This window comes from Marmota flaviventris, chromosome X, assembly GCF_047511675.1.
Source record: "Marmota flaviventris isolate mMarFla1 chromosome X, mMarFla1.hap1, whole genome shotgun sequence".
Lineage (NCBI taxonomy): Eukaryota > Metazoa > Chordata > Mammalia > Rodentia > Sciuridae > Marmota > Marmota flaviventris.
In genome coordinates this window covers 111,886,065-111,897,807 of record NC_092518.1, presented here as the reverse complement: position 1 = coordinate 111,897,807, position 11,743 = coordinate 111,886,065, and the positions used below count along the sequence as shown (strand labels likewise).

Here is an 11,743-nt window from a genome sequence, read left to right as displayed (position 1 = left end):
ATCATGAACCATTACCAAGAACTGTATCATATTCCCTTCCCTCTTCCTTGATTTAGGCAACAGGGATGCATTTGAAAACTTCAGTCATATATTCAAAATTACACATTGAGCACCTATCATATCCCAGGCACTGTTCTGGGACACAACCATAAACAAAATAAAGATCTCTTTTGTGGCACTGAAATTCTGGTAGAGGCAGACTAATAATAAATAATGTATATATTGGATTTTTGTAATGTTCTATAATAATACACCATGGTTTCTCATGTCTTTTTATGACACACATAAACACTGTCCAATGTACCTTTTGTGCAAAACTGGACTTGCACTTCAAGCAAACTGCCTGGCTTGCTGAAAGGTGAAAACACCTTTTGAATTAGTCTTTTAACATGTGTTGAGTGCCACCTATGTGCAGAGTGCGATATTGGGGACTTTGGAGAGATGCAACTGACTGAGAGGACAGGGTCCTATCTTAGGGGATTCCCAGTCTGATGCAAGAGGCAGCCCTTTCCTTGGGAGCTTCCAGACTGCAGAAGGAGCTTACAGTGTAGTCTGGAGAGGCAAACTTCAGGACCCACTTCAAAAGGGGAATCCCAAGTATATGCACAACCAATTCAGCCTAGACTGTGTGGAATTGGGTAAACTAACCCCTCTTATGATGATGATGGGGAACTAGATAGGGGACACCTTCAGGGAACAAGAAAAGGGACACTGTAGGAGCTGTCCCATGTCCCAAGAGTGAGGAAGAAAGGAAAGACAGCCTCTACTGGATTATTGTTACCTCTGGAAGACTCTGGATGAGATGGGATTTGCGGGACTGCTGGCAAAAATGAAGAGCTAATGGGCAGAGTGAGGTGCAGGTATCCCAGGTAGAGGGTACCTCCTGGGTGATGGTAGGAGAAATGAGGGTGCTGGGTGCAACCCTTGGCAATCACCCCAATTCAAATTCAATTGAAGATGAAGAAGAGAGAGGACCAAAATTCTGGGGTGGGGGTCGGTTTTTGACCAAACCCTTGGAGATGCATAGTGGCAAGAGAAATGACCATGGTCAGGGTCTGAGGTGCAGGGTCTAAGTGGGGGCAGTCCGGAAGGGGTCCTACCCTGAGTGCCCAAGTTTCCTGACAGCTGTTAAGGAAGCGAGGTGAGAAAGGGTTAAGTGTGCCCCTCCACCGCCCTAAATGCTTCCTGTATTTGAAATCCTTTAGGTCTTTGCAAACTCTCTGGCCCCTGGCCAGGCTGGCATTGTCCGGGGAGCGGTTGTGGGTTGTCCGAGAGCTCAGTCGCTCAGTCTTTGTTATGGGGCCACCTCGGGGTTCCCTCTTGCACCCGGCCTGAGGCTGCAGAGTGCGTGCCTGGAGGGGGGCGGTGCGGGAGGCTCGCTTCTCTCCCTCTTCCTGGCCCCCCCTCCAGTCCTCCCGATGACCACATGACCAAGTGGGCTCGCGGCCAAGCCACAAGCTACAAAATGCAGCCCCTGGAGTGAGCGGGGAGCATTCTCGCTGGCAGCCTGGGCCAACAGCAGTACAGCCGCGGCCGAGCAAAGCCAGCCACTTGGAAACAGATCGCTGCAGAGCCCGGCTTCGCGGTGCTGCCCCACGGCGGCAGAGAGAGGCTGCGGGAGAGCCGGCGCGGCGGCTGCAGACTGCTGCGCACTCACTCACGCGGCCCGGGAGCCCCGCGAGCCCCGCTCCGGCACGCGCCAGCCGCGGCTTGCGCCTTCCTGTGCCTCAGGGCTCCCAGCTTCCCCCCCTTCACGCCGGCTCTTCAGGGCAGCGGCGGCTCGAAGAGCAGCATGAATCTGCGGCTCTGCGTGCAGGCGCTGCTGCTGCTCTGGCTCTCCTTGACTGCAGTGTATGGAGGTGAGTGCGCGCCCTCCCGCTCACCCGCTCTTCCTTTTGCTTTACCCCGCTACAGCCGGCGCGCTCCCCTCCCTCCGCCCCACTCGCGCTCTCTCGGCCTCCCAGAGAGCCCGGCGCGAGCCATGCAGGAGCAGCCACGCGCTGGCTGCGCCGAGCGGCAGATTGACAGGGCGTCTACAGCCAGGGGCAGCGGCCGCGGGGACCGGTTCCTGGGGGGTGAGGGTTCCGAATGGCCTCGAGCATCACCAATCTGGAGCCTTGTCCCTTCTGACTGCCCCTCTCAATCCCGAGAAGCTCAGGGCCCCAGGCGTGCGCCTCGTGTCCCGTACCCTGCACCCCACGTGGTGGGGGCATGAGGGCCTGCCCAGCTCTCCGCGTGGGTCAGAGGAGGGAACTGACCTGAGGTAGGTGGGCTGGTCTCCCGCGTTGAAGGTCTTCTGGCTTCTGGAGGTTAGGGGCCGCAGGCCACTGGGGATGATGTGCCAACATGCCGACGTGACACTTGTTGCATAGGCAAGAGCTTGGGGCGGGGGCGGGGGCGGCGGCGGCGTGGATCCCAGCTATTGCTACTTTCAGCCTACAAGTGAGCAGAGGTGGCCTCCCCCAGACTGCCCCCGCCGGTCTTCTCCATTACTCCAAGGTCCTCTCTGGTCTCCTCCGGGCTCCCCGGCTCCTACACAGGACGCCTTCCCCACAGCCTCCATGCTACTTCCATATCCTGGCTTCCAGCCTCCACTTTTTCCCAGGCATGTGCATGCTTCTCCTTCACCCCTGTGTCTCCAAGCACCAAACCAGGAAACAGGCACTGACTTGGCATCTCCATGCAGGTCTGGGGGCGGGCGTTCTTTTGCCCTTACCTGTATCACACCCCTACTTGGTAATACTTGGCACTGGCTTCCCTTGCCTGCCCCAAACCTGGTCCCTATCCATGCCTCTGCAGCTCCTGCCCATGTTGCCTGTCCTTTGTGCGTCAGTGTCTCCCTGGGCTGCCAGCTCTCACCTCCAACTGCCACAGTCCTGTGATCTGGCTGTCACTGCTGCCTGCCTGGCACCAGAAGGAGAAGGCCAAGACTAGGTGGATTGATGCCAGTGCCAAGGCTGGCGTCACAAGAAAATGAGGTTGGAGGGAAGGAGAGGGCAAAGGCGGCAAGTTTCCTAGAGGAAGAACATAGGGCTGGACTTGATTCCAAACCCTCCAATACAAGGATGGCTTACAGCCCAGGAGCCTCTGGGGGTCCAGCCAACTCTGCCGACCTCTTTATATAGGCAACCTCCTTTCTCTGCTCTTGTTCTTTGGCACTGCCCTGGTCCCAGGAGCACTGCTGAGCTTCTTAGGAGGATGCATTGGTTGGGTGTGGCACCTCCTGACTCCAGCTGGATGTCCAGTGATCTCCCTCTTTAAGACTCCAGCACTTGGACTGGGGTTGTGGCTCAGTGGTAGAATGCTTGCCTAGCATATGTGAGGCACTGGGTTTGATTCTCAGCACCACATATAAGCAATTAAATAAAGGTCCATCAATAACTAATAAAAATATTTTAAAAAGACTCCAGCACTGAGTCAGTCACCTCCTTGGGAAGAAGAGAGTAATCTTTCTTCTCAGAAACTCCTGTCAGGCAGGCAATGGTTGGAAGGGAACAAATAAAGACACATCACAGGGGCCCACCTCCCAGGAGCTATCATCCAGTAGAGTTGGCAAGACAAGGAACCACAGGCAAATGGTCCATGGCATTGCCTTCAGAGAAAAAGAAGAGGTGCAGAAAGGGTGTCCTAGAGGAAGCTGAGGTTTTGGGATCAGCACACTCAATGCTCCCTTTGAAGCAACAGGGAGACCCTTGGCCAACAGAAACCACTTGAGCCTATGAGGAGTCTGGCTATTGTGGCAGTACTGGTGATGGGAAGAGCTGGTTTCAAAGGACGAGAAGTTGGTCATGCTGCCAGAACACTGTGTGCTTCTGGCCCAGACCCTGCCACTTCTTGTTTTATTTCTCCCTTTTTCATATGTCATCTGCCTACCCTGATTTGGGGACATTGTTGCCCTCATATTTTGCTTAAGCCTAGCACTGGAAACTTCCAAAGCTCCCGCTGCTTTTCCACCATTTGACTTATCCTGGAGCCAAGGAGGGTAGGTGGCTACTAGCCAAGGGTCTAAGTATACATGCCCCACTCCTCCTGCTTTCTGTCCTGCCCTAGAAACAGGGACCCCAGAACTATCTTGTCCTTGGCCCAGATTTACATGCACTCTCTTCAGCTAGAGTCCCCAGTAAAACTTCCAGGCCTGAAAACTATGCTTTCTCCTCTCACTCCACATTCTCTCCTGACATGGGATGTTCACCCCCACCCCTAAATCCCTTCTCCCACTCAACAACACTCCACCACTGCCTTCTGACCTGGGATACACTTTGCTCTTCTGAGTCTGAGAGCAAAGACCAAGTGTCCCTTGGTCTTTGAGTACCTCCCTTTCTCCCCTCTGGCTTCCCCTTTCCAACCCCTGCTCAAAATATGCAGTCAGTGGCAGTGTGAGGACAGCCTACTGAATTCCCCCCAGTGGGGGGACATCTCCACTCCATTCCCAATCCTAAGCACTAAGTGCCCATGGAACCTGAGCCAGGCCTCTCAGAAGCAGAGGACTAATACAGGTCAAGTGGAGGGCCAGGCTGCCAGAGCCTGGTGTGTCCAGGACTTCAGAGCTGGCACGAGGAGATAGCACAGGGTCCTGGAGAAAGCGACTGGGGTGAGAGGGTGGGCAGACAAAGGAAAGTTGCCTCATCTCAGAGACAGACACAGTGCTACAGAGCAGCAGAGGCAGGGGGTACATTGCCAGCAGGGTCCCTACCAGAGCATGAGTGTAAGCTTTAAAGCAATCACAAGACAGGCCAAACCACCAGAGGGAAAACAGGTGCATCATTCTTGGTGAGGCTGGCAAGTTCTTGAAAAGTTGCATTTACCTCTTTGTACATTGGCAGGGTTGGAGTTCAGATGGCATAAAAATCAAATCCCATTCTCCCCTGACTGTGGTTCTCAGTGTGGAGATGCTACAGATTCATGACTCAGGGCACTTCAGAGAGCAATGGTTCTAATCCCTCTAGGTTTGAGATTCTTTGAAGGATCGCCCATCTCCCTGTAAGTAGCACATGAGTTGGAAGAAAATATTGAGGTGAACTTGGGAGGCCCCTATTTCTAAAGGGGAGTTCTTTTGTACAGACAGGATCTCTGCAGTGTTGAGAAATAATAGTCTCTAATCTGTCCCTTTGGACAGGACAAAGGTAGAGTTTCAGGTGTCAGCTTATCTGACGGTGAGCCAGACTCAGCATCAAAAGTAGGAAACAGGTGGGTGAATGGGTTTAGGGTGCAGGAGGAGCCTATAGACTTCCAGCAATGCAGAGGACAATAAGCCTCCATCCAATGGGATGCAAGAGGCCAGGGGCTTCAAGATGGCTATTCTCCAGGGCCTGGTTGATACTCAGTGAGTTCAGGGTTACTCTTCTCTGTATGCCTAGAGTCTAGACATCTTCCTGGCCACCGTCTGAGCCACCATCCCTGCTCCCCATCCTGGCTTGTGACCTCTCTTTCCATGGGACCCTTCCCAGCCCTCCCTTCATGAATGTCACAGGCACAGTCTAGGATGCTGAACATGTGAGGATGATATTCTTCCCCTTCTGGCTCTGTGCCTCTCTTCCCATGCCTGATCACCCCTAGGGTTCGGTGACCTGTGTTATTGCCCCTGCCCCCAAGTAGTTGAAGGCATGGATTTTAGAACCAAGGTTTCACTTACATTTTAAGGCCCTTAGGGTCCTTCCCTTATGCCTGGACTCGTGCTTAGCACAGTTATCACTGCCCTGAACCCTGAGTGTGTCTCTGATAATAACTACTCATCAGCATCATTCAGATCTATCCTCAGTGTGCAGAGTGAGCCTTGCGGGAACCCCAAAACTCAGGTCATAAGCTGGAACTGCTGGGATGGGAACTTAATGAAAGTCCTTCCCTCTTCTCCCTCTACCCCCAGTGCCAGCCTCTTAGGAAATGGCAAGAGGAAATCTCTAGATCAGATAGCGTAGAAGCAGCACCCCCACTCCAGCTATACCTCCTATTCCAAAATGCAAATATAATTTTCTTTTTGGTACTGAACATTGAACCCAGGGTCATTTTAACACTGAGCCACATCTCCAGACTTTTCTGTTTGTTTTTATTTTGAGATGGGGTCTTGCTAAATTGCTCAAAGCCTCCATAAGTTGTTGAGGCTGGCTTTGTACTTGTGATTCTCCTGCCTCAGCCTCTCCAGCTACTGGGAATACAGGCATATGCCACTGTGCCCAGCTAATTTTTGTTTTAATTCTCATAGGTTATGAGTTTAGGGGCTCAGTTGACACATTAACCCACCTTGATCATTAGCAGGGAAGTGTGGCTCATTAACCAAGTGACCCTAGTTAACAGTGGGCCTGGTGATTTTTGTTGGAGATAAGGAAAGGAAGGTGCAGGGTTAGAGATGAGCATGTGTGGGGTGGGCATATGTGTCTGGATGTGAGCAGGAAGAAAGAACAACAGGCCCCAGAGGCTGGGCAAAGAAGGCCCAAAGGACAAACCTTACCTGCTTTTGGCCTAAGAGGAAACTAAATGCCTGGAAACTGTGTGCAAGCAGAGGAGGACACAGGAGCCAAGGAAGGAACCAGAGCCTGGGGATGTTGGAGGTGGGGTTGGGGGATGAGGAGCAGCCTATGGGAGGCTATTTGGAAACTGTGAGCTATTAGGGATTCCTGAGTGAATGGCAATGAGGCTCAAGAGACAAGATATAGCTGAAGGCAAATCTAATGGTGTGACGGGGAGAAAGAATGGTATTCATTATCATCAGTGGCCTGCAGACTGGCCCCATATTAGGCATTTCACAAGCACCCTGCCCATCTGCCTCTTCCCAGCACCATCTCATCTCATCACACAGCCTGACTCTGGATGCCAGCTTGGCTTCCCTGGCTTGACTTTAGGCTCTGAGAGAACTGACAAGAGTGCCTTCTCCCTCATCGTGCCCAAGTACACCCAGCACCACTTGGATTCCATCATTGGGGCTCAGACTGGCATCAGCAGACTCCTACTCTGAGCCCCATGTGTGCAGATGTCAAGTGCAGCCTGGGAGAGCAGAACAGAAACCAGTTAGGGTCAGAATGGAAGGAATTTACATCAACCCAGGATGGGAGATGTGATCTGGGAATGACAGGAGATAGGATATTGGCAGGGAGGTGCCAACTGCCTCAGCCTACTCTCCTGGTGCATACACATGCTATAGTGCATAGACATTCACTCATCCATCCATGTATCCACCCTTGTACCATGCATGCAATATTTATTAGTCTCTAAATCTGTTCACAGGCTGAGTCACAGATGGCCCAGCCACACCCATGGGGAAGTCTCAGGAGCAAATGTGAGTCTGAGATGCCTAACCACTGATGAGATGCCTATGGGTGAGGCATGGAGCTCTAGTATTCGTAAGTGGGTCACCTTGCCCATCAAAGGATGTAGGAGTACAATGACGTGATGATGTCCAGGATTTGCTTTAAAATACCATAGCCAAGAAAAAAGAAAAGGGATAACTGGAGCATATGTGACTCCATCTGGATAGCTATTGAATCTGGGTGATGGATCCATGGAGGCGGAGTCATAGTAATGGTGTCTGTTTGAAATGTCTAAAGTACACCAGTTACTGGGGCACCATGGTTACTGCCTCCTGCACCCCAGCCAAGTACAGGCCTGATGCCCCAGAGTGCACCCCCCCTCATGACTTTCCAAAGAGAAGAACTTGTTTGTGCCTGTCAAAAACATGATACAATCATCAAAAATGTATAGAATCAGCTACCTCTATGGCAAGATGTGAGTAGTGCATTCTGTTTGCCCCAGGACAGTGTGTAAATGGCAGATTTTTTATTGGGATAGAAAACAACAACAACAAAAAAGCTATGAGGAGTGCCAGCCACCTCATGGAGAAATTGTCCTCTCCTGTGGGCCTATGGTCTGTGGGGCCCTTTCTTGGCCATCTGCCATTTTCATCAGCCTTCCTAGTTAACAGCCCTTTTCCTTTCTGCAGTGCCCCTGATGCAGCCTCCTGACGGGAAGGAGCTGGAGGAAGGCAATGTTCGCTACCTGGTGCAGCCCAGGGCTTCGAGGAATGGACCCTGGCAGGGAGGCCGGAGGAAATTTCGCCGCCAGCGGCCCCGCCTCTCCCACAAGGGCCCCATGCCTTTCTGAAGCAGGTATTTACTGGATCCCCTGCTCAGTGGGCATTGCTCAATGGGAAGGGGAGGGAGAGCCTAGAAGCTAATAAGCCTGCTTCTTACCACTGGCCAAATACATCATCTAGCCCTTCCATTTTACAGAGGGGAAGACTGAGTCCCAGAGAAGGGCTTGACACTTGGGACTGATATCTGGACTTCCCAACAACTGAGTGTTACATCCCCTCTACCCTGTTGCCTGGGGTTGGGCAGGCTGACAATTGGAGAATACTGGAAGTCCCAGCAGCGCTTAACTGGGGAGAGGTGCAAAGATTGTGCCTATAGGTGTCCAGGTCTAGGAGTGAGAACGAAGGAGGCAGAGAGCAGGAAGAGAGCTGTGGATGTGCTATTCCAGAGCTTCAGGTATCAAAGGTAGCTGCAGAGAAAGCAGGGGCTAAGGCTGCCCCTGAGGCCTGGACTGTTACCATCCCTCTGTAGCTGGGACAGAGGGACATCAACTCAGAGCCTTGGGCTTTAGGTTCAGGGGTTGAAGGGGTTGAAGGCTGTCCTTTCCTTTCCTGAGGTGGGGGAGTCCTTTGACCTAGAACATGTCCATGATTTCTCTTGTTACTTTTTGTTTCTTTAGGACTGAAGGGGCCCCCAGGTGCCCACCCCCTGCGGTTCTCTCTACTCCACAGTTTGATCAGCTTCTCTGGAGCCCTCACATCCATTCAGCTGTCGTTTTGCACCTGTTCTAGCTGCTGATAGTCCCAGCTCTTCTAGCCCACCAGCTTCCCCTAATGGTGTGGTCCTGCTCCTCATTCAGATGATTCCATTTCTCTCATAAGGATCCATGTAGTCCATCTTTCTGGCCCTTCCCTGGACTGATTTTGGAGACCCAGCTTCTCCCTGGCCTGCTGTACACCCTCGTCCCTACTTTACCTATTTAATGCCCCCACCCTTCAGCTAGCTCTTCCCTCCTCAAGTCTGCCCTGGAATCTGGATGGAAACACTCTCTTCTTCAGTGGACTCCTGCAGATCCGTATTTTCTTGTCAGTCGGACGCTCACTCAGCCACCAGAGAGGAATACAAAGATGTGCAATGAGAGATTCTAGTTAGAGGGGCTGGGTGTTGGGATCCAGAGAAGGTACATTGGGGAAACTGAAATGGGGAGAAATGGTCTTCTGGTGAAGTGGGGCGAGGCACTGCAAAACAGGAATAGCCTCTTCCTCATCCCTGTGGCTTCATTCAGGAAGAAAAGAAGGAGAGGCTCTCTGAAGTACTTTGGTACTTCTGTCACCTTATTCTGTCTCCTAACACATTCTTTCTCTCTATCCTCTACAACTAGTTCAAGCTCCAGGTCACGTGGGAAGGGTGCCGGGCCTACTGTGCCTCTGTACCCTCCCAGGAGTGAATGCCAAATAGGAAGGTTGTTTTTGCCAAGAATCCCAGAATATCAGAGCTGAAAGGACCCTTGGAGATCACTTAGCTCAACCTCTTTATGCCAAAGCCTGTGAAAACAGAGTCCTGGAGTGAGGAGTGACCTGCTCAGGGTTTCTGCTGAGTCAGAATGGGGACCAGGTCTCCAGATTCCCACTTGATGATGTCCTCTTCCCTCTTAATGATGTCTTCAAAACAAATGTAGTGCCTTTTGCTGGGGTTACGGCTGGGAGTGTCTGGGAAGGGAAGGGAGAGGCAAGCTGGCTGTGAGCTGCCCCGTTGTGGGGATGGAGCTGCTCCCACCTCTCTTGCCTTCCCCTGCTGCTCCATTCCCAACCTGGGCCATATGGTTCCATAACTGGCCAGCTGCCCCTCTTCTGACAGCACTCCCATGCCTGGGGGCCTTTAACAGGGGAGCTCAGGCACTGGGATTAATGTTCAGACCCAACATTGGTTGTCAAATGCCGGAAGTAGCCTTAAATCATTGAACCCAATGGCCTCCCCTTCGTGTTGATTGGACCCTCTTTCCTAGTGGACTTCCTTGGGGAGCAGAGGGCAGAGAGTGGCAAAGAAAGGGAAGGCAAAGAAGGAGAGATGGGAGGATGTACAGGTAGGGTTGCACTCCATTCACCAGGGCCTGTCTTTCCTGAGGGGCCTCTCAGCCCTTCCCTCTTGGGACCCTCTTGCCTTTGCCTGTGCAGATTTCCTTCCCAGATGCTTTCCAAGAGGGAGAAAAGGGAAGACAGAAGCTCGATGCCCACTTACATATATCTGGGGCAGGGGGAGTCAGGGCCCCCCAAGTCCCACAATAACCCCAATGTTCACCTGCCCACCTCCCCTCAAGTCCTTTCCCCTCTGCTGCTGCTAATGCTGCTGCTGTTCTGCTGCTGCCGCCATTGCCTCAAGGCCCACCCTGGGGAGCCAAGCTGGGCACAGCCTCCCCACCCCACCAGACATGGAGTGGGGTCTGGCCAGTGTCCACAAAGTCTCTTTTGCTACTGGTCCCCCCAGTAGGGACCTTGCCTTCTTATTCTTCCTTCCTGCGTCTCCTGCCTCATCAGCCTGCCATGACCTATAGCCAACCCAGCCCCATGGGGAAGGGAAGAAGAGAGGGAGGATGGCTGAGAGAGATAGGAGACAGAGGGCAGAGGAGGGTAGTGGGTGGGCTAAGGGTGCTCTCTTATTTAAAGTGGTTGTGTATGATTCTTATACTAATTTATACAAAGATATTAAAACCCTTTCCATTAAGAAATTGTCCCCTTCCTGTAATTGTGTTTGCTGTGTTTGTAAAGATTGATCTGTGTAAATATGTCTTTATAATAAAGAGTTAAAAGCTGACAGTTTGCCCTTACTCTTGGAGGTCATGTTCAGAAGGGGCATTTCCCCCACACAGTGCCATGGTTGTCCCTGTGCCCACAGATTGCACATTCAGGGAGGTAAGTGCTTGCATCCCAAATTGGTTCTAGGTCAAGTGTCCTGAAACCGACTTGCCACAGGCTCACAAAAGCAATCTATGCATAATGGCCAGCTCACACAAAATTCAGCCTGCTTTTTAGTCTTTGGCATCTGTTTGGATGTCCTAATTTTTGTCTGGCAGCAGTGTCATTTAAAGGATTTTTTTAAAAAAGCAATTTATTTAACATGCTGATTAAAAGTGGGATTTCTACTAAAAGTTTTGTATTGGTGGGTGTCTTCTATTTTATCTACTTTTGAACACTTTTGGGACTTTTTAGCCAGTTTGCCTTTCTTAAAAAAATGTTATGTTTTCAGCAATAAATACATTTGGTAATGACTTTGCTTGTATCATTTTATGTTTCACAAAGTGGAGTTGTAAGATGAATGAGATAGACTGAAAAATAAAATGCAAGGAGTTCAATAAAATTCCACCCCATCTGTCTCACTTCTTCATGCTTGTTGTCAAAATGTCAATATCTTCCAGAACAGAAAGGAACATTGGGTACATGCTAATTTGGTTAATAAACACATTAGGTGCACACAGACGTACACTATGCAGAGTAAAACCCAATGAGATGAAGATGGGAGTGATCAAAATGCATGCATTTGATAAATCTTGTGGGGGAATTCTATAGATTTGACAAGTATTTAGTGCCACAATATATAACTTTAAAGAAAGTGCCTTCAGACAAAATTGCTAAAAAGTCATAAAACCAATAGGAGATAAAATAGAAGTCACCCATAAGCATATAAAACTATCTCACCATTGACAAAATGCTGCAAATTATGACATA

The 11,743-nt window shown here is 51.0% G+C and overlaps 1 protein-coding gene across 1 annotated transcript; it reads left to right on the top strand.

Moving 5' to 3' along the window:
• Window positions 1-1,507: 1,507 nt before the first annotated feature.
• On the top strand, window positions 1,508-10,832 carry Apln (apelin). Its single transcript, XM_027940066.2, has 3 exons — window positions 1,508-1,859; window positions 7,931-8,096; window positions 8,701-10,832. The coding sequence occupies exons 1-2, from the start codon at window positions 1,793-1,795 to the stop codon at window positions 8,089-8,091; spliced, it is 228 nt and encodes a 75-aa protein (XP_027795867.1). The 5' UTR covers window positions 1,508-1,792; the 3' UTR covers window positions 8,092-8,096; window positions 8,701-10,832.
• The last annotated feature ends 911 nt before the right edge of the window (window positions 10,833-11,743 follow it).

Excerpts from the sequence above, each read along its gene's own strand:
- Apln (XM_027940066.2), top strand. The coding sequence starts at position 1,793 with ATGAATCTGCGGCTCTGCGTGCAGGCGCTGCTGCTGCTCTGGCTCTCC. Across the intron at positions 1,860-7,930 it reads CTTGACTGCAGTGTATGGAG|TGCCCCTGATGCAGCCTCCT; the intron begins GTGAGTGCGCGC and ends TCCTTTCTGCAG.